Source organism: Primulina eburnea, chromosome 7 (genome assembly GCF_022965805.1).
Source record: "Primulina eburnea isolate SZY01 chromosome 7, ASM2296580v1, whole genome shotgun sequence".
NCBI classification, from domain to species: domain Eukaryota; kingdom Viridiplantae; phylum Streptophyta; class Magnoliopsida; order Lamiales; family Gesneriaceae; genus Primulina; species Primulina eburnea.
Genome location: NC_133107.1, coordinates 5,253,825 through 5,275,761, shown reverse-complemented (window position 1 = coordinate 5,275,761; position 21,937 = coordinate 5,253,825). Strand labels below are relative to the sequence as shown.

The following is a 21,937-nucleotide window of genomic DNA, read 5'->3' as shown; positions in this document are numbered from 1 at the left end:
TTCTAATGTAAATCCAATTCTCAAACAAGTGCTTCAATCCTTCATATCTTTTTATTGATTCATTTTTCATGTCTAAACTTTTATTAATTATTGGGGTGCCACATCGGTAGTAGATGTATGTTTGTACAAAATGATCGATCGTCTCACCTGTAAAATAAAAAAAATATTGATAGATTTCATATTTTTTGTTTTCGATCTATCATGTCACTATAAAAAAAATATCGACTGAATTTATATTTTTTGTTTTCAGAAAAATAATATATCTCACGGAAAAAGATTTTATATACTAAAAATTATATGAAGACAGACATGAAATGAATGAAAAGGAAAGAACAGCGGACCAGTAGACCAGGCAGACAGGCAGGTTCTGAATAATATCGCATCCCGAATTACTATATTATTATTATAATACAAATAATAACTGAACAATAGAATAGAAGAAACAAAATAAGAGTACAACCACTAGTCAGTACAACAGGGAAAGCGCGCTGTGCATGCCATGTTAGGTTGCGTTCCCAAAACCCATTCGCAAAGGAGGCGCGTACGAACGCAACGCGGCAGGTCACATGAAGACCCGCTGAAATTCCTCCACCCCGTCTTTACTTTTTCGAAAGCAAAAAATATGAGAGATTCCATTCAGCTTTTGAGGCCAAGTGATCACATCGAAAAAAGAAGAGATAGGTCCTTGTAATAACGGATTTTACATAACATATTTTTCAGTAGTGTGCAAATAGATTGAACAATATATGTTCATCGGTTATGTACATTACGTAGAGCAGTAAATTGAAATTTGTAGTGAAGAGAAACAAACCAAACCAAACCCCACATTGAAAGAGAGAACTTGCTAAAATCATTGTTAATTGGGCGAAAAAAGTAAGAGGTTAAAAATGTTACCCGGGGAAAAGTACTTCTCTCAAGATCGATCAGTACGGTTCTTGCAGAGATTCTGCTGAGTTCTGCTTCCACCGCCATTAATGCCGCCTTCTTTCTTCTGTTGCGTGGAGAACAACGGGAACCCAAAAACAACGGATTTCGAAGAGCCTCGAAGTGAGCAAACCGGTACATTGAGAACCGGAGTCACACGAAAATTTGCCGAATATGATCTCTCTATTCCTCGATGCTTGTAGCGGGCGCAACCATTCAAAGAGCTTGGACTGCTGGAACTTCTCTCCAACCCATGAAACACGATTTTCCCGGACGGGTTCATTCGAGGGCTATCCACAGAAATGCCGCTAGCGGGGACGGTGGATTCCGATGCCTTCCGGGTTGAACTTCGGCCAGCTCGTGTCGCCGTTGGGTTCTCTGATGACGACGTCCTGTGCTTAACTACCCGAGCTCTAGTAATGCTTTTGGTGGTTTTATGAGAAGTGCGAGTGGTAGTCCTTGGCTTGTCGGAATCGAGCGAGAGTCTTGGGAGATCTTCGTGGTCATGGCCTGATGAAGAAGACGAGAGCGATAGCCGTGAGGAAATAGACACCGACTCGTTATCCAACTCCTTCAGCAGTGGAAGGCTTAAGGAAGAATCGATGGATGCATTAAGTGATGATCTTGTGCTGCAGTGAAGAAGGTTTTTAAGACCTCTAGCGGAATTTCGGTTGCCGTAATTAGAGGACAATAGCGACGGCGTTTTGCGATCCTCTTGTTTCCCTTTGCTGTTCTGATATAGTTTTTTCAAGCCAATAAACTCCTTCCATCGGCTCGAGCATCTCGGCGCCTTCGGAGAAAACAAGTTAGGATCCGTCGAGGAAATCTCCATTTTCCGCAGAAATTTCGGTGATTCCAGCGACCGGATCTCGGATAAGACTGGAGCTGATGTTATTGGCTGGTGGATTGAGGAGAACTGCAACGGGACCAACTTACCGTTGCAGAACAGCTCATCGGCGGGAAGCATCACGACTGGATCTTCAAGCCGAAACTCGAAATCCACGAAGCCTTCGCCGGAGATTCCCTGATCTGAATCTTCCTGTTTCTCCGCATCAGTATTCTCTGATGCCGCTCGATTTCTCCCGGAAGACTTAGTAACCGTGGTTTTGGAGGCATCTTCTTCTGGAAACTCGAGACTCGATGAGATTCCTGGGCTCAACCACGCGTACGACGGAAACCTAGTTGGAGCACACTCCGGAAATTCTCCGGCGACATTGCGATGCTATTCACGCAAGCTACAGAAGCCATCTTCAACGATCATTCACCCATTTCCCTATAAAAATGAATCAGGAATTTCAGATAAATTGAGCAATCAACACTGAAAAAACTGGAGAAAAGACCATTTTAACAGAAAATGTCGAACATCACCGAGATTTCTGGTCTGGAGCTTGTGAATGGCGTTAATTTGTTTTGAGGAGGTTAGTATCCTGTAGTACGGAGTGTAGGGTTAATAGTATGTGCCCCAGTTCGCATAAATAGCAGCTGTCGTACAACGGGGTCCAAGTCTACATCCAATAGAAATAGAACACGTCCGCACGCGGTCAAAGTTCTTCAGAGACGGTTTAGCGGGAGGTTGCTGATACATAGTTCTTAGGCATGCGATTTGAAAAGGGGATTTGAAATGATATTATGGAAAAATGTTGTGGCTAAAAGGTGTAATGAAAGAGATTTTGAGGACTCATTTTAAATTATTCATTCCTATTTATCCATTGTGGTCTAGTATGAATATAACAATGCAGTATAGTTTAAAGATGCATAGTTAATAAAACAAATTCAATTTGTTTAATCTTTTATAGGTACCAATTTACCCAGAAATATGGAACATGGAGTTGACCGATAAAAATGAAATTTTAAATAAAAAAACTTTTATCAAACTGTCTCGGAATCAATTTTGTGTTTTATATATATATATATATATATATATATATATATATATATATATATATATATATATATATATATCAAACTCGATTCATGAAAATGTCTTAGATTTTATGTTAAAAATATTATTTTGATTGTATGTATGAACCAGGTCGACACATTTTATCGATATAAATATGTAAGATCATCTCACACGAGACTTATTCTTTTGAAATTATAAAAAAAATTCACAAATATGTCAAAAGTTTATAAATCGTCGATCATTTATACATCGCTACAATTTACCTTTTGTCGTTAAAACACTTTCCATACTTAAATTAGTTAGATAAAAAATTGTTGTATATAATGGAATTTCACATATTAAGAATTTAAAATTTCAATAAAAATAAAATCAAGAATTCAAACAAATAGAAATGTAAGTGTGGGGAGAATTAAATAAATTTTTTATCTAAGCATGTAATTTCTCATCTAAAAAAACATTTATTTCTGAATTTTGGGCTTGTGCTTATTAAAACATCTGAGGATCGTTGGCCCATGTGGCCCAAGTATATACCAGGAACAATCGGCCTGGTGCAGATGATCTCCTCCCAAATTTAGGGTTTCGCCGGTGTTAATACCACCTGAACCAAAAACATTCGTGGATTTCGAATTGAGCTTCGGAAACTTCTGTCGTAATGAGGGCTAAGGTAAGCTCATCCTCTCCGTTTGGTTGTGATCTGTGATCAATTAGCATGTTTTCCTTGAAGTTAATCCCTCATTTTGTTTTTCTTGTTTATGTTTTATCCTTTCATGTTTTGATTATTTTTGTTAATCTGTCACACCAATGTTTAATTTGACTCATACTGGACGATTATTTACGTGAATTTGTGATTTTGATTTGTCCCGCGTATAATAGTTATAGCTTTCCTTAAAAGTGTCAACAACAGCTTGTACTTGGATCCTTCTTTAAAATTCTGGTTAGTTTTATCGGTGTTGGGAGTGAGTTCGGACTTAGGAGCTCTGCTTGTAGTGGCAGTTTTAATCTTTTGATTGGATTTAAAAATTGAGTCTGTTTGCTTTTTCTTGAACTGTCGGCGGTAATGAAGAACATTCTTCAATAAAATATAAAACAGAGAAGCTCATACGGATTTTGTTAAATTTGCATTTTTCCCTTTTATTTTTGAATATGAAGTTCAATTGAATGTGTCTATAGTGGAAGAAGAAGCGCATGAGGAGGTTGAAGAGGAAGCGCAGAAAGATGAGACAAAGATCCAAGTAGAGGATAAACATGGGATTGGAGGTGCTTCTTTTGCATAAGCAAGCTCGTTTTTCATCATCTGCTGCCTGGCAACTTTGATGGTTTGGGGTGAAGTTTTGTAAAAGGAGTTTCCTGCTGCCTATATCTTCCTTTTCACAGAACAGATGTCCGTATTTTGTGATATTTTTCTGGAAAATTTGTGGTTTTAACTGTTCTAGTTTTTCAGACTTTGAACTATATTTTGACGAGTTAGCTTGTTCGAAGTGTTTTATCGATGGTTAATGCAGGTCGCAGAGGATCATGTTTAATTCACTCGGTCACATTTTAATTTTTGTTGATTATTTTTGTGGTATCTTTTGGTCGTGAGATTTTTAGAAGGAATTTGTTATATGGTGACTTGAGATATTGCAGTTACACATGGTTTACAACTGTTCTTGTTTAGGGACCTTGATTTTCTCGTGTTCATCTTTTAGAGATGATCTGATGATGAGAACTTATGCCAATGAAAATAATTTTTTTATATTTACGATGTGGGGATTAATCTTTTTTAATTAGATTTGGCGAGTTTATGCCCACAAGTCATTTTCATATTTCATTTATATACAAGTAGAATATGTTTCTTATGCAGTAAAAAGTAAAAAGGTTCTATTTTGTCACCTTATGATGAAGTGCGTAGGACTAGTGGCATTCTTTGTGAAACAGGTTGCAACCCTCAATGATGCTGGTTTTTCATTTAGAGAATTCTCGTTTCTCTATCTATTCGACCTTCATAATCACGAAGTTGAGAAAATGATCAACAATATGACACAATATCTTACATCTACGGAAAACAAGTACTCCGAGTTGTCATCTTGACTAAGGGCGACTTAAAATGTCTTGTCAAAATATAAAATTACCATGTTAGAAACGTCAACATTTCAAGGAAATTCGAATCTGAATGCTTTAAAATTTGATGGTGTGCCGTTCCCATCAAAACGTAAACCAAGAGGTCGTCATCAAATGAACGGTATATCAAACCTCTCATCACCCCCCTAAGCTTCAGTAACACAAATAACCTATAAATCTACAGAAGTCCCGATTCGCCGTAAGTACTTCAACGCCTTGATCCCATAAGCTTTCATAAAATTGCTATATTTTCGACCCTATTGTTCATTATCTCACTTTTCATCCCACGTGCATAACCAATCCTTCAAGATCATACTGCATGGTGAGCCTATCCACTGTGTTCCGACCCACAACTCGTTTGACATTCAGCTCCTTCAAAACCGCTCCGGCCAGCTCCTTTTCATCTTCATGGATAATCCCTTCAATCAAAATGGTATAGGTAGTCTCTCTAGGAAGGTATCCCTTTCCAATCATCATCTCAACCACCTCAATTGATAAATCTGTTCTTCCACATTTGCACAATCCAAGAACAAGTGAATTGAAATTGTCAACACCCGGACGGTGGCCGTATTCTTCCATGACTCTGAGCACATCCATGGCAGCATAAAGCATTCTCTCAATACACAGTCCTCTAATGAGAGAAGAATACGTGTAAGAATCTGGGTTGAAACCACACAAAGTCATTTCGTAAAGTAATTGAAATGCCGGATAAGTGTTCCCTTTCCTGCATAAACTTGTGATCACCGTTCTGTAAAAGTCATGAATTGTGGAGTCCTGTTTATTTCTCAAACTCTGTATGATTGAAAATGCTTCTTGGACCATTCCCTCCTCACAAAGCCTGGCTATAGCGTTGTATGTACCCTCGTTTGGGCTACAATTTCTATATGCCATTTGGTCTAGACACTTAACGACAGAATCTAACTTCTTTTCCTTGCAAAGGGAAGAAATAACAGGGTTGTAACTTGCAGCATTGGGCTGGAACCGGCCATCTCTAAACAACTCATCCAAAACTTCGAGGGCCTGATCGGTTCGACCATGAAGTGAAAGTGAGCCGATCAGTATATTATACGTCACTATAGACGGGGAACGATCGTCACCCACCATCTCTGCAAGAAGCTCATTCGCCTCTTGCCAACATCCCTCATGGCACAAGCTTCTCAACAAGATGTTACAGCTCACAACGTTTGGGTTATATCCCTTCTCGGGCAAATCACGAAAAAGTTGCATTGCCTCCTCAACTTTGCCTTCTTTGCACAAACCAGTCAATATAACATTATAACTCACCAGATTCAGATTCCCACCTTTCAAAATAATATTATCCAACAATCTCCTAGCTTCATCAACCCCGCTCTCTTTGTATGCAGCCTCAAGCAAGATTGAATAAGTAAATGCATTAGGGACCAACCCCTTTTGCATCAATCTTTCCACCAACTGCAAACTTTGATGCAAATTTCCGCCCATACAAAGCCCTCTAACAAGAGAATTATAAGTAACTGTATTAGTAGGGTACCCATATTCCTCCATTTTTTCGACTAGCTGCATAGCATGTCCAACACTCCCCCTCTTACACAAATGATCAACCAAACATGTATAGGAAGCCGCATCCGGAATACTACCGGACCTAACCATCATCTCCATGACTCTAGTAGCTGTTCTTAGCTTATTAAACTTACAAAGATCATACAAAAGCTGAGTGGCATTAGTAACGTCAGGCTTGTGGCCTTTCCCCACCATATACTCCAAATACAGGAATGCGTCGTTCAGCATGAGTTCTCTGGTTTTTATGTCATTCCTACCAGACCTCCAATTGGGTAGAGTAAAAACAATTTCTTTTGGAGCAATGGCTATCTGGGTTGAAGACGATACTTTAGAAAAACCCTTACTGAGTGGGAAAGACTGAAATTTGGGTACACGGGCTCGAAACCCAGAAGATTTTCCTCCGTTTTCTGTAGATGGTTTGGTTATAGGAGATGATGAATGCAAGAGAATAGCCATGAAATCAATAAAAAATAAATTTAATCCAAAAAATCTTGAATTTGATAGTAGCTCTATCTCATGAGAAGAATAAACAAAATCAAGAAACCGGTGTGTCAACTGAACAATTCGAGAGATTCAGCCGCAGTATAAATTGAAGCAAATGCGAATATAAAATGAGTGGAGTCCTCCAAATCTTCACCAGCACTCTGTTAGTCTTTGAGTGAACTTGTTCCAGCCTCCCATTCCATCGTGTGGATTACATTATTGAATTTTATTGCCAAAGTCAGTTTCTTCTCCCAGACATAATTTTTTTACATAAATATAAAAAATTGAAAAAGAAAAGAAAATTATGCATTTCGACACTTGGCCCACTGCTGTCCCCATCTCCGGTGAAACTCATTAAAAATAAAATATCAATTTTAATTATTTATTTAGTGTATATTTTTTAATGAATATAATTATATTATGATTATCAATTTTCTATTTTTTAATAATTATGTGTGTAAAATTATTTAACATCATGCGTATGTGTGTTAATAATATGATAATAAAAATTTAATAATGATATTGATAATTTAATTATTAACTAAAATAAATCAAAACAAAGCCTGAAGTCAAACAAATAAAGTTTCTAGAAGATAATTCTCCAAATAAAGACCTTCAAATTTCAGAATAATTTTCAAAATGTGAGCTTTTATAGATAAATTATCAATTCAATTCAATTTATGGCGTGAACAAATCATCAATTTCTTATTGAAGATGACTTGACCCTTTGATCAAGTCCATCTTGAGACTTAATTATTTTGTACACAAGAAAATTTTATTCAATAGCTTGGAAATCAACTTAATGAAAATCTCATTTGAGTTTCAAAAAAGTCTTGCATATAGTATGTAAGGGCAAGTACATACAAGTTAATAAGTAATGTATTATAGGATAAGTTAAACCATGAATACAATTTCCCAATCATTATATTTAGTTCCTGGTCCAAAACTAGGATTAAGATGTACAAGTTTATATTCTTAATTTTCTCAAGATCCTGGAATGAGATCTTAATCTTTGAGATGGCTCTGAACAATAATATATACTAGTTAGTCTGTCCATCACGTGTGTGTACAGTATTTTACAATTGATAAAATGAATCATGTTTGTTTACATATAGTTAATTGAGTGGGATATAAATAAGTGCACTTTGTGAATTTCAATTTTCAAGCTGGAGTTCGACTGAAAAATGAAACTCAAGTTGTGAATCACAAGCTCAGCTTTGGTTTAAAAGTTTTGTTTTTGTGTCCATTTTTTCTCATGTAAATTAGATGTTCGTTGTGTTTGATTTTATGTTATAATGATTATATTATCTCCTTTGCTGTAATCAGGGATTTTCTCGTGGAAGCCGGCACGACAGAACTGATACATTGGAAGGGAAATAGTTGCTCTGCTTCCGTTCCTCGTTTGCATGTTCACAAAGTTGTATTGGAGTCAAGCTTTGATCATGTAGATGCCTTGTTTCGACCAGGAATGCAAGAAATGTATTATATTTACTTCTAGTGAACTAATAATTGGATCTAAGCATGATGAAATTTCAACATATGTTACATATCTCTCGTCGTCAAATTTTTTAAACTTTTTTTTCATGATTCCTCTGTGATATATATTTACGAATTTATATATGATTTACATTATCTTTTATTATCGTTCAAAGTTCATGCAATGAGGGTTGGGATTCGCTTAAAAAACTTGTTACCACCAATACTAGCGTCAGCTTTCCGATATTAGTGAATCAAAGTTATGCTCCTTGCAACGTTTTTCTCATATGATATACAGGCTTATGCTCGCGTCCTTCCTCCAATACCAGTATAACGCTGACTGCTTCGGCTAAGACGAGATAAATCGATTGTGGATAGAGTACAATTGCATCGATGACAAAACATCGTGGAACAAGTTGGTTTTTAAAATTTTAAAGCAAACCCATTTTTCATTTTATATAAATGATTAATTAATACTATTATTCTAAATTTATTTTAAATATTTAAAAAAAGAATTCAAATAGAAGTTTATTTTATATATCTAAAAACAAAAATTTGTATGAGACAGTCTAACAGATCATATTTTGTGAGACAGATTTTTTATTTGAGTCATCTATGAAAAAATATTTTTTTATGTTATTTTCTCACACATATCTCACAAAGACATGTCGTGTCTCGTCGTATCTAAAAAAGGTGTATTTGTTTCCCCGAAATTTTTATCCCAAATAAAAGCGTTGCCGCCGCACAAAACGCAGACAGGGTCCTCACTCTCGCAATCCTCTCCATTTTTTTTTCTTTGTTTAATTTAATGGCGAGAATCGGGCGATGCTCTCTGCTGATTCCTGCAATATTGTCATCCCTACCTCTCGAGTCCTCTCTTCTTTCACAATGGCCATACTTTTCAAAAACATCGCATTCCATGCTGATTCTTAAGCGGCGGTTCTCTGCGGCCAAGATAAGCATGAGCTTGAGGGCCGGCATCGTCGGACTCCCTAATGTTGGGAAATCTACTTTATTCAACGCAGTGGTATGTGTCTTTTTTTTCCAAGCTTCTTGTATGAGCTGAACTATAAGCTATTTGGGTTCACCTGTTTCTGTTTTGTGACTTTTTTCTTTTGTGCAAGTGATTTGGCGTTGAAGCTCTTTCGTGTTAATATTTACCGATATAGGACGTTGATTGATTTTGGTTTTCATTCTCTGCTTATGTTTAGTTCGACGTGAAACAGTTTGAACTGTACTTCGCATTTGGGTGATACTCACGATCTCATGTTTGCTGGAAACTGAGGAGTAGTGGAAGTTTTGGTGGTGATAGTTTTTCAAGTGATAAATTTTTAAGTGTTCTAGTAATTTATTTCCTTCATGCTGATGTTGAACCTGGTGTCTAATCCTGGTTTACACTCCCCATTTCCCAATGAATACTTGACGCTTATTTTTTTTAGATTTATAGCGATATGTAGAATTGGCATTCTATTTTCCACCAGGAGAATGATTAACGAGGGCCGCTGTCGGATAATTTTTCTTTTTGTGGGAAACTGTGTTATACTCACTAGTCATCATAGATTACATTATGCTGACTAACTTCTTTTAGATTTGTTGCTGCTAAGAGATTGGACGATGCAATTTATTTCACTACTCTATCGTTTTTGCATGGTCCACTAAACATTTGAACGGTGTTGTTAGTGCTATTATCTATGTTTTGTTGTTTGTGTGGCTATAAGGCATCATTATCCTCGGGGCTATCAGTAAGTCATTTCACTGTTCCTGCATTTTTATTAAACATTGTCTTCCTTGCATTTGAAATGCATGACATGGTGCAGTCAAGTAAATAAGAAGTGTTGATATTGATTCATATCTTTACTTTGTTTTAAAATTGATATGTGCTGTCGGGAAGTAAATGAATATGTTCGTATTAATTCATTCAGGTTGAGAATGGGAAAGCTCAAGCTGCAAATTTTCCCTTCTGCACTATTGAACCTAATGTCGGGATTGTTGCTGTTCCAGATCCACGCCTGAATGTACTTTCTGAGCTTAGTAAGTCTCAACGAACAGTCCCAGCATCCATGGAGTTTGTTGATATTGCTGGGCTCGTAAAGGGAGCCAGTCAAGGGGAGGTGAATGTTTATCATTCACTTTCTTTAGTTCATCGAATTAGATGTTAATTTTTTATTTATTAAATTTTCCCTTAGATTCTTCTTTATTTATTTATTGAACCCTTAGATTCTTATTTCAGTCGCATGATAAGGTTGCATAGTTGAGTACGATTAATATATCTGAATATCATTGCAGGGGTTGGGAAATAAATTCTTGTCACATATTCGTGAAGTGGACTCCATAATTCAGGTATCAGATATCTTTGTGTGTGTGTTAGAAGGTACCACGTGTTCTTGGTTTTGTATTTTATACATTGAAATGCTTCAACAGACGACTAGCTGCGCATGTTCAAAGTGATGTTTTCTTATGCTGTCTATCTTTATTTTTTGTAATAGTACTTTCTTCATCTACACTTGTGTTTGTCTATCCGTTCCAGGTTGTTCGCTGTTTTGAAGATAACGACATTGTTCATGTCAGCGGAAAAGTTGATCCAAAATCTGATATTGATGTCATCAATTTAGAGTTGGTCTTTTCTGATTTAGATCAGGTATATTGTTAAAGTTAATCTCCTCAAAGTCTTTGCATGTAATATAATTATTTGTTCTAGATTCTTGAACTTGTGAACATAGTTTGTGGTGCATATGATCATGTTGACGAGTAGGCTCTAAGTTTTATGAACAAATACGCCTTCTCCATAAATGAGGAGGCAGGAGATTGCAATCCCTCGGTCAAATTTGCGATGTTTTCATTTCTTCCAATCTGTGACCAAATGGGCTTTCACATTTCTAAGAACCTGAATCAAATTCCTTGTCAATATCGTTAATCATTTAGCCTACGGTCCAAAACCAAGCATTACATACCGTGCCATTACATGTCCCTTTCTCAGTCAATGTGGATGAACAAAACATTTAATGGCGATTAAAAGCGGAGAGTTGCCCAGTGGTGGTGCATAAGACCCTGTTGACAATTAGGATCTGGGTTTATGAATAAATTATGCTGTCCTCCCACTAATGAGGCGCTCCAGGGACTGCAATCCCTCAGTTAAATTTGCAACATTTTGTTTCATTCAATCTGTGATCACAATGTATAACATTTCTAATAACCAGAGTCGAATTCATTGTCGACATGGTTAAGACTTAAGCAGTACTGCAGTAGCCAACTAGTCCAAAATTAGTTCAGGTTGACAAGTAAGATTGAATCAAGCATTATATACCATTTACATTACTCTTCCTCTGTAAACTCTGGATGGGTTGATGCTCATTTCTTGATGACTAAAAGTATGGAGTGGCCCAGTTGTCCTCTGTCAATCAGCCTATATCCTCAGTCCATCAGCCTATAGTTGCTTGGTTAAAATGTACCATCCCATTTTTAATGCAAATAACAAGCAGTACTTTGCATTTAAAACTCATATTTTGAATTGGAATGTTGTCAGGAGCATGAATTCAAAAGGCTAAAATCCATTCTCAATTGCAATTGAGTGGCATGCTCATGGAACGAATTGTTCAAAACATACCCCTCCATTCTATACGCCCATTTTCTGAAAGCTTCTTGACAGAGCATGTTTGTTTGCATTAGTGGTAGTAGAATCTTCAGAAGACACGATGGTTAATATTCTGCCAATCGGCCATAATAATTCTCAATTCTGGCATAATCTGAGTCATTGTATTTTCAACTTGAGTCTCTCGCTTAGATAACTTAAGATCACGTTACTGTATGGACGTCAAAGCATGCCTCTGGATTCTAGTTAAAGTTTGCTGTGATTTACATGTTATAAACGCTTGGACTGAACTAAGTTGTGTCTTCAACAAAGAGTGCAGGTTGACAAAAGAATAGACAAACTCAAAAAAGGTAAAGCTAGAGATCCACAATCCAAAATGAAGGTGCAATCTTGATGCTACTGATTTTTCTTTCTGATTTGATTCTATCATTTGCCCATGAGTTGAAAGACAGTTCGTTGTGAAAATATCCAATGAACCTGCTTTATTTCAGGAGGAAGCAGAGAAGTCTGCCCTTGAAAAGATCCAACAGGCACTGATGGACGGAAAACCAGCACGATCAGTGTCTTTAACTGATTTTCAGAAGGATGCAGTAAGGCATCTTTGTTTGCTTACAATGAAACCTATCATATATGTCGCAAATGTAGCAGAATCTGACCTAGCTGAGCCTGGAATCAATCACCATGTGAAAGATGTGACGAATCTTGCTTCTGAATTGCAATCTGGACTAATTACTATCTCAGCACAGGTCAGGGGATCACTTGTGGCAGAACTATTTTTGCTTTTACAGTAATATTTGCAACCTTTTTCCAATCGAGCAATGCATGATCTTTCTTTCTCTCAGGTCTCTCTGTCTCTACTCTTATTCCTCCAGTGCAAGAATATCACCATATATTTCTCCAACATGCTGAGTTGCTAACTGTTTCTCATCCTGCAGGTTGAAGCTGAGCTTACTGAACTTCCACCAGAAGAAAGGACCGAGTATTTGAAGTCTCTTGGAGTCGATGAAAGTGGCCTAGGAAATCTCATAAGGGCAACATACAGCCTTCTAGGTCTGCGTACTTATTTTACTTCTGGCGAGAAGGTGAAGCAAATGAAATTTTTTCTATCAACGGATGATAATTACTCGTGCTGTAGCTTTAAAATATTTTAATGTTTTTCATGTAGGAAACAAAAGCTTGGACCATACGATCGGGTCAGCATTTTTCTCTACATGCTTGCCATTAATATTATATAATTTTTGTTTAATGATTTTCCCTTGAAGATGATTGTTAAATTTGGTTCCACAATTGTAGTATAGCCCAGAATCAAATGAAAATTTTAAAAAGATATAAGCATGCTAACACATTTGAGCATATTGACACTATCAATTCTAATTTTCGGCAGGGATGACTGCGCCTCAAGCAGCTGGGGTCATACATTCAGACTTTGAGAGGGGCTTTATTCGAGCAGAGACTGTGAGAACCACTGTTGCAAATTTAGATATTTTCATATATATTAATTTTTTTAGCTTTAGAAAGAATCTCTAGATGGGGATAGTTGCATAAATCCAAAGTTATCTTTTATCGTGATCAAGCACTAGACATCTCGAGTTGTTTTGTATCTACATGCATTTAGTTCTTATATTCAAATGTGAGAAAATTAAATTCATTTTCTAAATATTATGGGAAGATGTTCTTGTAAATCAAGTTATTATTCATGATCATTTTGTTGCCTTTGGATAAAAATATTAGTAGATACATCTCCTATTCTGTTTTCATTTTTTAAGTGTTTGTCCTTGCGAGCTTTCACAAATAGCATCATCTTCATTTCAAATTGCTTGTCAGGTTGCTTACAATGATTTTATCACTGCTGGTTCATTAGCAGCTGCAAGGGAGAAAGGACTTGTAAGTTGATTTTTTTTTTCCCAAGACTGAAGTCCTATAACGGGCTTCTGAGACTTCATATTTTTACCCCGCTCCTGGCTTGGATTTGAATTTGTTCTGTTTGATATTGATTTCATATGTTACTGGAAAATGTTTTAGAAAAGGGCCTGAATCAGCTCACTTTGTCGTGTGTGTGTGTGTGTGTGTGCACACGTATATCCTTTTGAATAATTTGTTCTTTCCTTTTCATTTTCACCTTTTGTTGCCTCAACAAATTTACCCATATGGTGTGCATGCAGTTGAGATCAGAGGGAAAAGATTACGTTGTACAAGAAGGGGATGTGATGCTATTCCGGTTTAACGTATGATAGGAAATTTACCATGGAGGACAGCATTGTCTGCTTACTTGATTGAGTTAATTAGCACTCAGGAATGCAGAAACTTCAAATGAAGGTCGTGTGCTACATCAATGACCACATTTTTTCGACGTGAGAGTTCTTGTCAATCATGTCAACAAGTTGGAAATATCAAGTTTTGCTTATAGATTCATCGGCCGAGGCCCATATATGTTTCTCTTGGTATTTATTTTTTCCTTGTTCTCATCGAAAAATTGCATGTTCACTCATTTCTTTGAATAAGACAGAAGGGAGGGAACCGCTTTGGTAGGTGATTTTGTCTTGCAATACTACTTCATGTTTGGTGGTGATTGAAGTTTAAAAAACATCTGAATTCTTGTTTTATATGCAACCTTTTCTCTTTAATTGTCTCAAGTTTTTACCCTTTAAGGTTGCATCTCGTGACTTTGTTTTCAATTATTTTACGAGCCAACCTAAATTTTTCCTAGATCACAAGTTTTGTCATTCAAAACACGTTTCTCGTGTTTGTCCACGACTTCTTAGAGGCTGTGGTTAGTGGTCATTAAACCTGGTTGAGGTTTTCTTATGCGATGTTTTAAAAGTTCTATATTTATTTTGAATATTACAAAAAAAGGCCTACATATGTCATGTACGTATCTCTCAGTTTTTTTTCGATAACAATTATACACAGTAAGTTGTCTCTTTACCCAAGTTGCTATATTCAACTTATGTTGGTATGAATATCATATTTGATCTTTTAATATTATTTTTAATAATCTATTGATTTGTCTAAATTTTTTGTGTATATTTTGTATTTTGTAAAACATTTGTTCATCTAATAATAATAATATAAAAATTCGTCACATTGATATCTTAATGTTTTTAATTTGCTGAAAGTGTGCGTTATACAATTTTTAATTTTTTATCACATCAAACGAATCATGTGTCGCATGTTCAATGTAATCTATTGGCTTTTCTCCATCAACTTCTTTTGAATTGCATTTCTTTCTAACCACAAATATTCCCTGTTTAATTAAATGTTTAAATTATAGTTTTTATTACTAAAAACAGACATATTCTGGTGTCTGAATTGATAAATTATGGTAATTTTTTACGAATGATAATGAGTTTTGATTTCCTATCAATATTTTATCGATTGAGCTTGTTGTTTATCTGTTTAGTATGTTTATAAGTTAATATGTTAATTCGATTGTTTATCTCATGCGTATTAAATACTGACAATGTTGGTGGTTCCATGTTATAAAAATTAATCTATTGGCTTTTATTTTCCCATATCAAATTGCAATTGCTTATGTTAATCATATGTTTTGTTGAAAAAAATTATATTAAATAGTAATACAAAAATATTTTTTTTTTTAAAAGGAGAAAATTTGAAGTGCAAAAGCCCATCGTTGTTCTCTTTATTTACTTATTTATTATTATTATTTTAAATAAAAAATCCCATGTGTTAATCATCCGGTAGTTGTTGGAGACGAGCTCCATTTTCCATCTAGGTTAGGGTTTATCCGAGTGCCAATGGTAATGGCGAAAGCCGTCCGTGGCCGCCCCCGCTCGCTGTCCCGTTCAAGGTCAGGCTCTTCCTCCCGCTCGCGCTCCCGTTCAGGCTCTTACTCCGGCTCAGGCTCACGCTCCAGTTCGAGGTCGCGCTCCCGCTCTAAATCTTTCTCTTCGTCTTCCTCTCGTTCCCGCAGCGGCAGTTCTCGTAGCCGTAGCCCTGCTCCTCCCCGGAAGAGGTGGGTTTCTGATCGTACGATACGAAGTCCTAGTTTTTTTCTATCTTTTCTCTGAATAAAAAAAATTGTGGTTGGTAGATGATGAGGCCTGGCCGTAAAGTCATGGGTATTTTGGAATGCTTGAAATTTCTTATTCCAGTTGTTGGTACGAGGAGTATATAAACTTATATTTGGGATGGGCTTGGGTATAGTTTGTGGAATTTTTCAAAACAGCATATATTCTGAATTACACGTGTTTATGGCTCAGATTTTTGTTAATTGACCTGGGATGACCGAAAATCAAGTTAATTTCTCACTCGTTCATGTGAAGGAACAAGGATTTTAAGGGATTGTTTTCACTCAAACTCATATTGGACATATTTAATCTTATCATGCAAGTCTTGACTTCATATTTTCAAATATTTTTTTACATAGAGAGTTGAGATATATGGGCAAATTGTGGAACTGAGCACAAATGAAGTTTTCTCACTTTTCCTTCCAATTTGGTAATGCTTAGTCCTGCAGAAGCAGCAAAACGAGGCCGTTTACCGCCGCCGCCACCTGCTAAGAAAACTTCCCCACCTCCTAGGTAGATTTAGTTCTTCATATCAATTAAGTTGAAGTTAAGTTGTCATTTTCTTGTCTGTTTTGCTATTAAATTGCAAGTTGTTTACACGTCCTTTTATTTGTTAGTTAAGATAACCAATTCACAGCTTACAAAAAAATTTAACCTGGATTTTTTCGTTCTCAGTGCATTTTTTTTTACATATACTTACTTTTTAAAAAGGCTCTTTATATTCGAAGAGTTTTGAATATACGAGGCTGGGGACATTTTACAGAAAATGTTACTGTTGAAAAGTTCATTTGAAAGTGAGATATCCTAAATCGGTATCAGCGTTATGATTAATATTTCTTCTTTGTCCCTTCAAGTTTCAATATTTAAGTTTGGTCATGAAAGGTTCGATTAGATTTCGAAATCGGCTTGGCTTTCTGTTGTTTTTCACATTTCCATAACGATCAAAATCATTCAGTGAGTTGAGTTTTCGTTTTCATTTAGACTTCTTTATTTCATCTTCCAGTATAAACTCTAATTCCTTATGGGGCCTTGGCTTCTGTTATTTCACTTCCAAGGTTAGATCGTATGATAACTTTGTTACTTTGCATTTGTTATACCTTTTTTCACTTTCATCAGTTCGAGTATCTATAGAATTTAGTGAAATTTGCTTGGTATGTTTCTGTTGACGTTCTTTGCTTCTTATTTGTTCTTTTGATTCTGATAGCAGTTTGACGCATATGATAGTTATATGTGTAGTTTTTTCATGATAAATTTTTTATTACATGCTTTTGTAGGAAGGCTTCTCCAGTTCCAGAATCTCTTGTTCTTCATGTCGACCAGCTCAGTAGGAATGTGAATGAAAACCATTTGAAAGAAATATTTGGTATGTGTGCTATATTCCTGAATATTTGATTGTTTTCCGTTTGTTATGGCATACATGAACTGTTATGAATGGAAAATCTATGAGCTAGTGACAATCAAAGCCAGTCTGTTTATGCTAATAGTTTGTTTTAAATGTTTTGAGGCTGGAATTTTACGACTATATGATGGTATATTTTCCAGGTAACTTTGGTGAAGTTGTGAATGTGCGGCTGGCAATCGATCATGTTGTATGTTGTTAAACCCCTCCCTCCCAACCGTCCTATTATCTTTCAAATTATGCCTCAGAAAAACTCAACGCTTTCTGCTTTTTAATGTTTTTTATTTCCAGGTTAACCTTCCGAAGGGATTTGCATACATTGAGTTCAAGATTCGGGGGGACGCCGAAAAAGCTCAATTACACATGGATGGTGTATGGTTCTGTTTAGGTTTTTTAATTGATTGAATGATTCTTGTTCATCCCCTTGGGCTTGTTATATGATTTGCTACTTGTGGTTTTTAGGCCCAAATTGATGGCAAAGTTGTTCGAGCCAAATTTACATTACCTGAACGAAAGAAGCCATCCTCACCTCCTAAAGCTGCTGCTACCACATCGAGGAGAGATGCTCCAAAACCAGATGCTGCTGCAGATGCTGACAAAGATGGACCAAAGAGGCGGAGAGAACGTATGTTCTTCTTTTATTGTGCATATTAGCTTGCCATGCCTGTTTGATATTTATGCGAGTTTGTTTTAGCAAAATATTCTTTATTTTTCAGCATCTCCCCGCCGGAAACCCCTTTCTCCTCCTCGAAGATCTCCTGTGGCACGAAGAGCTTCTCCTATTGCACGAAGAGGTTCTCCCAGAAGGGAGCCAGATTCTCCTCCTCCTCTTCTTCCTCCTCCTCCTCCCCCTCCCCGTCGACGTGCTGACTCTCCGGGTCGTCGTCGAGCTGATTCTCCCTTTAGAAGAGGTAACTCACCACCTCCTAGGAGAAGGCCTACATCCCCTGTCAGAGGCCGTTCACCCAATTCACCACCAAGGCGTCTTAGATCACCTCCTAGGTACTCTTATAAATTTTATATTTCAATTGTTGCCTTGTATATTTTCTCAATGGCAGTTGCTGAATTGTATTGCTATTTATAGAGGTTCTCCACGACGGGTGCGTGGAAGTCCTGTTCGACGCCGTTCTCCACTTCCTCCTAGGCGCCGGTATGTCGACTGATGGTCATAGCGCCATACTTATCACACTTGTCCATGCACACATGCACCACATATTTTTTGGATGGCACCATCTATTCAGATTTTTTTGAATAATACTCCTGTAATTGCTAGATTTTTAGCTACCCATATACCCAAGGAAGTATACTTGGTGGTGATCAAAAGTTCAGTATTTCGGTTTCTAGTTCGATAAATTAGTTTGTTTACTTCCATAAATAGGTAGTTGAGGTAAAAATTATGTTTATTCAGATAGATTGGTTTCGGTTTGTTTATTTTTTATTAGCTGAACAAACCGAATAAACTTATTTTTGGGGGTCTCTTTTATGCATAGCTAAACTGACTCCAACTGGGAGAGTTTGTGGACTTGTCCTAAAGAATTAAAGATGAGACTAGGCACTCATTTAGTTCCAGGACATCCGGAGTTACTGTAACTGCAGCATCGTGATGGTTTGCATCAGATAAAAGAAAAGCTTAAAAGCTCTGTAATTTCTTTCAAATTTACTGTCAGATTTCCAAGGATGCCATGGACTTCAAATATCTTCCTTCTATTCAAATCATAAACTGGTGATTCCATTAGAGCACAAGTTGACAATGCTTTAATTGGGACTCGAATTGGTGTACTTCCTTTTATTATTGCTTGAAATTTATTTTCCATTTGCTGTCACCTCTACTATTTATGCCAGTTTGACCTTTAGATGAAGGATTTCATCTTTATTGCTTAAATCACGCAAACTTACGTACATAGTTGTCAAAGGCTAGCGCCTCTCGCCTTAAGGCGAGAGGCACCACCAGGCGTGGGCGTTGCGCCTGGGGCCGTCCCAGGCGCAACGATTCACAAAGGCTCGCCCAGGCGCGTGCCTGGGCTCGCCTTGGAAAGGCTCTCGGGCGCGCCTTAGGTGCGCCTGAGTTGCTTTTTCTAAAAAACAAATTCAGTAACAGAGAAGTTGCATTTTGAAAATGCAACTTCTCTATTTTTTTTAATAGTAACTTAAAATATAAAAGCCCAAACCAACCTCAAACGTAACGGCCCAGGATGATTAAAGAATTTTAATTGTATTACTTATTGTTATGAACTTATTAATTATTTGTTGTTTTGTGTGACATTGTGACTTAATTATTTCATATTTTAATATATTATTCTAAGATAAATATATTTTTAAAAAAATAAAAAATGTGCGCCTTGCTTCGGTAAGGCGCGCGCCTCGTCTTGCGCCTTTCGCCTCAGGCTCCAGAGCCCTTGTGCGCCTCGGTGCGCCTTGCGCCCTTGACAACTATGCTTACGTAGCGTGTAAAGATCCATGATATATGTTATGTGCGTGCTGTGCTGTCTTCATTTTTTATGTTATGTGCGTGCTGTCTTCATTTTTTAGTACTTAAATTAAATGACTAGATTTCAAGGATTGTGCATGGGGTCTTGCAAAGACAGAAAAAGGGAAGCATTACCGATTTACCTACCTTGCATATATGGGAATTCCTTTCTGGTGCACAATTGTTGTAATCTATCAGTATTATTGATTCTTCTTCTTCGTCGATTTTATGTTTGTAGATCTCCAAGGCACGCTCGAAGTCCTCCTAGAAGGTCTCCAGTTGTCCGTCGACGTAGTCGTTCACCTATAAGGAGGCCAGCTCGTTCGCGATCAAGATCCTTGTCTCCTAGAAGGTTATACACAATATTTTTCCTCATTCTGCAACTTCACAGCATGTATTTTATGGAGCATTATGGTGGTTTTCGTGTGTTTTTTTGGTATTGTTTGCTGTGCTTGAAGAAGATATATTCTGATTGTTAAAGAGCAAAGTGCAATTATTTAAGAAAACAATAATCTGCAGGATCACTTCTTAGGAGCAAAAAAATTTGCTAGTGATTGATTATTTCGCTATTCAAAATTTCATTTGTATGATTTGTGTTACATGTGATTATGTGGTGATCGGTGTTGCATATGAACAGAGGTCGTGGACCACCGGCCAGACGCGGTAGATCGAAATCATATTCTTCATCGCCTAGCCCACGCCGGGTTTGTAATTTTTCCTTCTCATTTCCCATTGTTTTTCTGTTTGGTCTCCATTGAAGCTCCATTTTACTAATTTATTTCAGGCGCAACGAAGGGTTTCAAGGAGCCGCAGCCCTAAAAGGTACAGTTTTTCGCAAGATCAACCGTCATAATTTAACTTGACCTTGGTTATCTTTAATCAGTTGCATCTATAAAACATTTTATGACAATTGTCTGACTTAATTTGGTTTTATTTCGTTATTTCAGGGCAATAAGAGGAAGAAGTGGCAGCAGCACCACCAGCAGCAGCAGTTCTCCACCACCTCCTCCTCGTAAGCCTTAAAGTCGTGAGAGGGCATGTGACCATTGAATCGGAGTGTGATTTCTTGTGCAATGACTTTTGACATTTTATTTTACCCTTTGAGATTGAGATTCTATCAGAACTTTGGTATAAGAAAATCCTTGTAGTTTCTTTCTTTCTGTTACTCTTCTCGTTTAGTAGAAGCTTGGCCAGATACCCCTCTTATTTTGTCATGGATGATCTTCACGAGCATGTGCCAGATGATATGATATGATTGTATACCAAATTTTTTTCTACACTTTATAATATTGAATTGTTTGTAAATTTTTATTATTTCGAAAATACGGTAACATAACTCTTAAAACCTAATTAAAACTTGAAATAACCATTTTTCCTTCCACGAACATGAATCAAGGACGGATGGTTGTCCGTTCCTACTGAAAAACCTAAAATTATTATATATATATACATATATCTTCATTAAATTCCAGGATGAATCTAGACTTGCGTGTAAGATTGCAACAGATTGATCAAGGGAACTATTGTTTTCTTTTGTCTGTCGATTTGAATGAAACATTATAGTTTTAAATGGCTCTAATTATCCACTTTGGTAGAGCCTTCTATGTTTTGATAGTTCTTGTAAAACTAGTTTCTTCCTTCACAACCTACATAAGTTTTGAATTGTTTTTTAAATAAATTTTTTTTTTAAGATTTTAACTCATTTAAGTTTCCATTGGAAAAAAAATTATTAGATTCCAAGTGTGTCCACATATTCCATAAAAAGTTGACTTCATGGATTTTTTAATGATGGAACCTGAGATCGTTTCTTTTCGATGTACTTTAGTTAGATTTTCAGGCTAAGGCAACAACATTCAGATAAAGATGATTGTTGAAATGATATTTGGAATGACGGTGGTATGTATTATATTACACACACAACGTATAATTGCAGCTAATATGTATACTAGTGTACCGACATACGCGTTTTGTGTTTGTATAATATTTTTTATAATTCATTTGTTTTATATTTAAATGAGCATCAAATATA

General features: G+C 36.6%; 4 protein-coding genes and 1 long non-coding RNA gene across 6 annotated transcripts; 3 read left to right on the top strand and 2 right to left on the bottom strand.

Moving 5' to 3' along the window:
• Window positions 1–365: 365 nt before the first annotated feature.
• Window positions 366–2,555, bottom strand: LOC140836870 (uncharacterized). Of its 2 annotated transcripts, none has more exons than XM_073202728.1 (2): window positions 2,288–2,555; window positions 366–2,197 (listed from the first exon to the last, which is right to left on the bottom strand). In XM_073202728.1, exon 2 carries the CDS (start codon window positions 1,889–1,891, stop codon window positions 914–916), a length of 978 nt encoding a protein of 325 aa, XP_073058829.1. In that variant the 5' UTR covers window positions 1,892–2,197; window positions 2,288–2,555; the 3' UTR covers window positions 366–913. The 2 variants fall into 2 exon arrangements, with proteins under 2 accessions (XP_073058829.1, XP_073058828.1); XM_073202727.1 differs by having other exon boundaries at window positions 2,293–2,555.
• Window positions 2,556–3,292: 737 nt separating this feature from the next.
• LOC140836053 (uncharacterized) lies at window positions 3,293–4,354 on the top strand. Its single transcript, XR_012118966.1, has 2 exons — window positions 3,293–3,491; window positions 3,998–4,354. It is a non-coding gene; the product is annotated as an uncharacterized lncRNA (long non-coding RNA).
• A 564-nt stretch (window positions 4,355–4,918) lies between these two features.
• LOC140836869 (uncharacterized) lies at window positions 4,919–7,190 on the bottom strand. The gene has a single exon (XM_073202725.1). The coding sequence runs from the start codon at window positions 6,920–6,922 to the stop codon at window positions 5,207–5,209; it is 1,716 nt and encodes a 571-aa protein (XP_073058826.1). The 5' UTR covers window positions 6,923–7,190; the 3' UTR covers window positions 4,919–5,206.
• A 1,948-nt stretch (window positions 7,191–9,138) lies between these two features.
• Window positions 9,139–14,617, top strand: LOC140836868 (uncharacterized). Its single transcript, XM_073202724.1, has 11 exons — window positions 9,139–9,452; window positions 10,348–10,536; window positions 10,712–10,765; window positions 10,953–11,063; window positions 12,334–12,396; window positions 12,506–12,760; window positions 12,950–13,096; window positions 13,180–13,207; window positions 13,399–13,469; window positions 13,839–13,898; window positions 14,177–14,617. Exons 1-11 carry the CDS (start codon window positions 9,234–9,236, stop codon window positions 14,243–14,245), a joined length of 1,266 nt encoding a protein of 421 aa, XP_073058825.1. The 5' UTR covers window positions 9,139–9,233; the 3' UTR covers window positions 14,246–14,617.
• Window positions 14,618–15,694: 1,077 nt separating this feature from the next.
• LOC140836867 (uncharacterized) lies at window positions 15,695–21,219 on the top strand. Its single transcript, XM_073202723.1, has 12 exons — window positions 15,695–15,987; window positions 16,484–16,555; window positions 17,317–17,405; window positions 17,585–17,631; window positions 17,733–17,813; window positions 17,904–18,066; window positions 18,158–18,443; window positions 18,526–18,591; window positions 20,147–20,260; window positions 20,546–20,612; window positions 20,693–20,730; window positions 20,856–21,219. The coding sequence occupies exons 1-12, from the start codon at window positions 15,770–15,772 to the stop codon at window positions 20,929–20,931; spliced, it is 1,317 nt and encodes a 438-aa protein (XP_073058824.1). The 5' UTR covers window positions 15,695–15,769; the 3' UTR covers window positions 20,932–21,219.
• The last annotated feature ends 718 nt before the right edge of the window (window positions 21,220–21,937 follow it).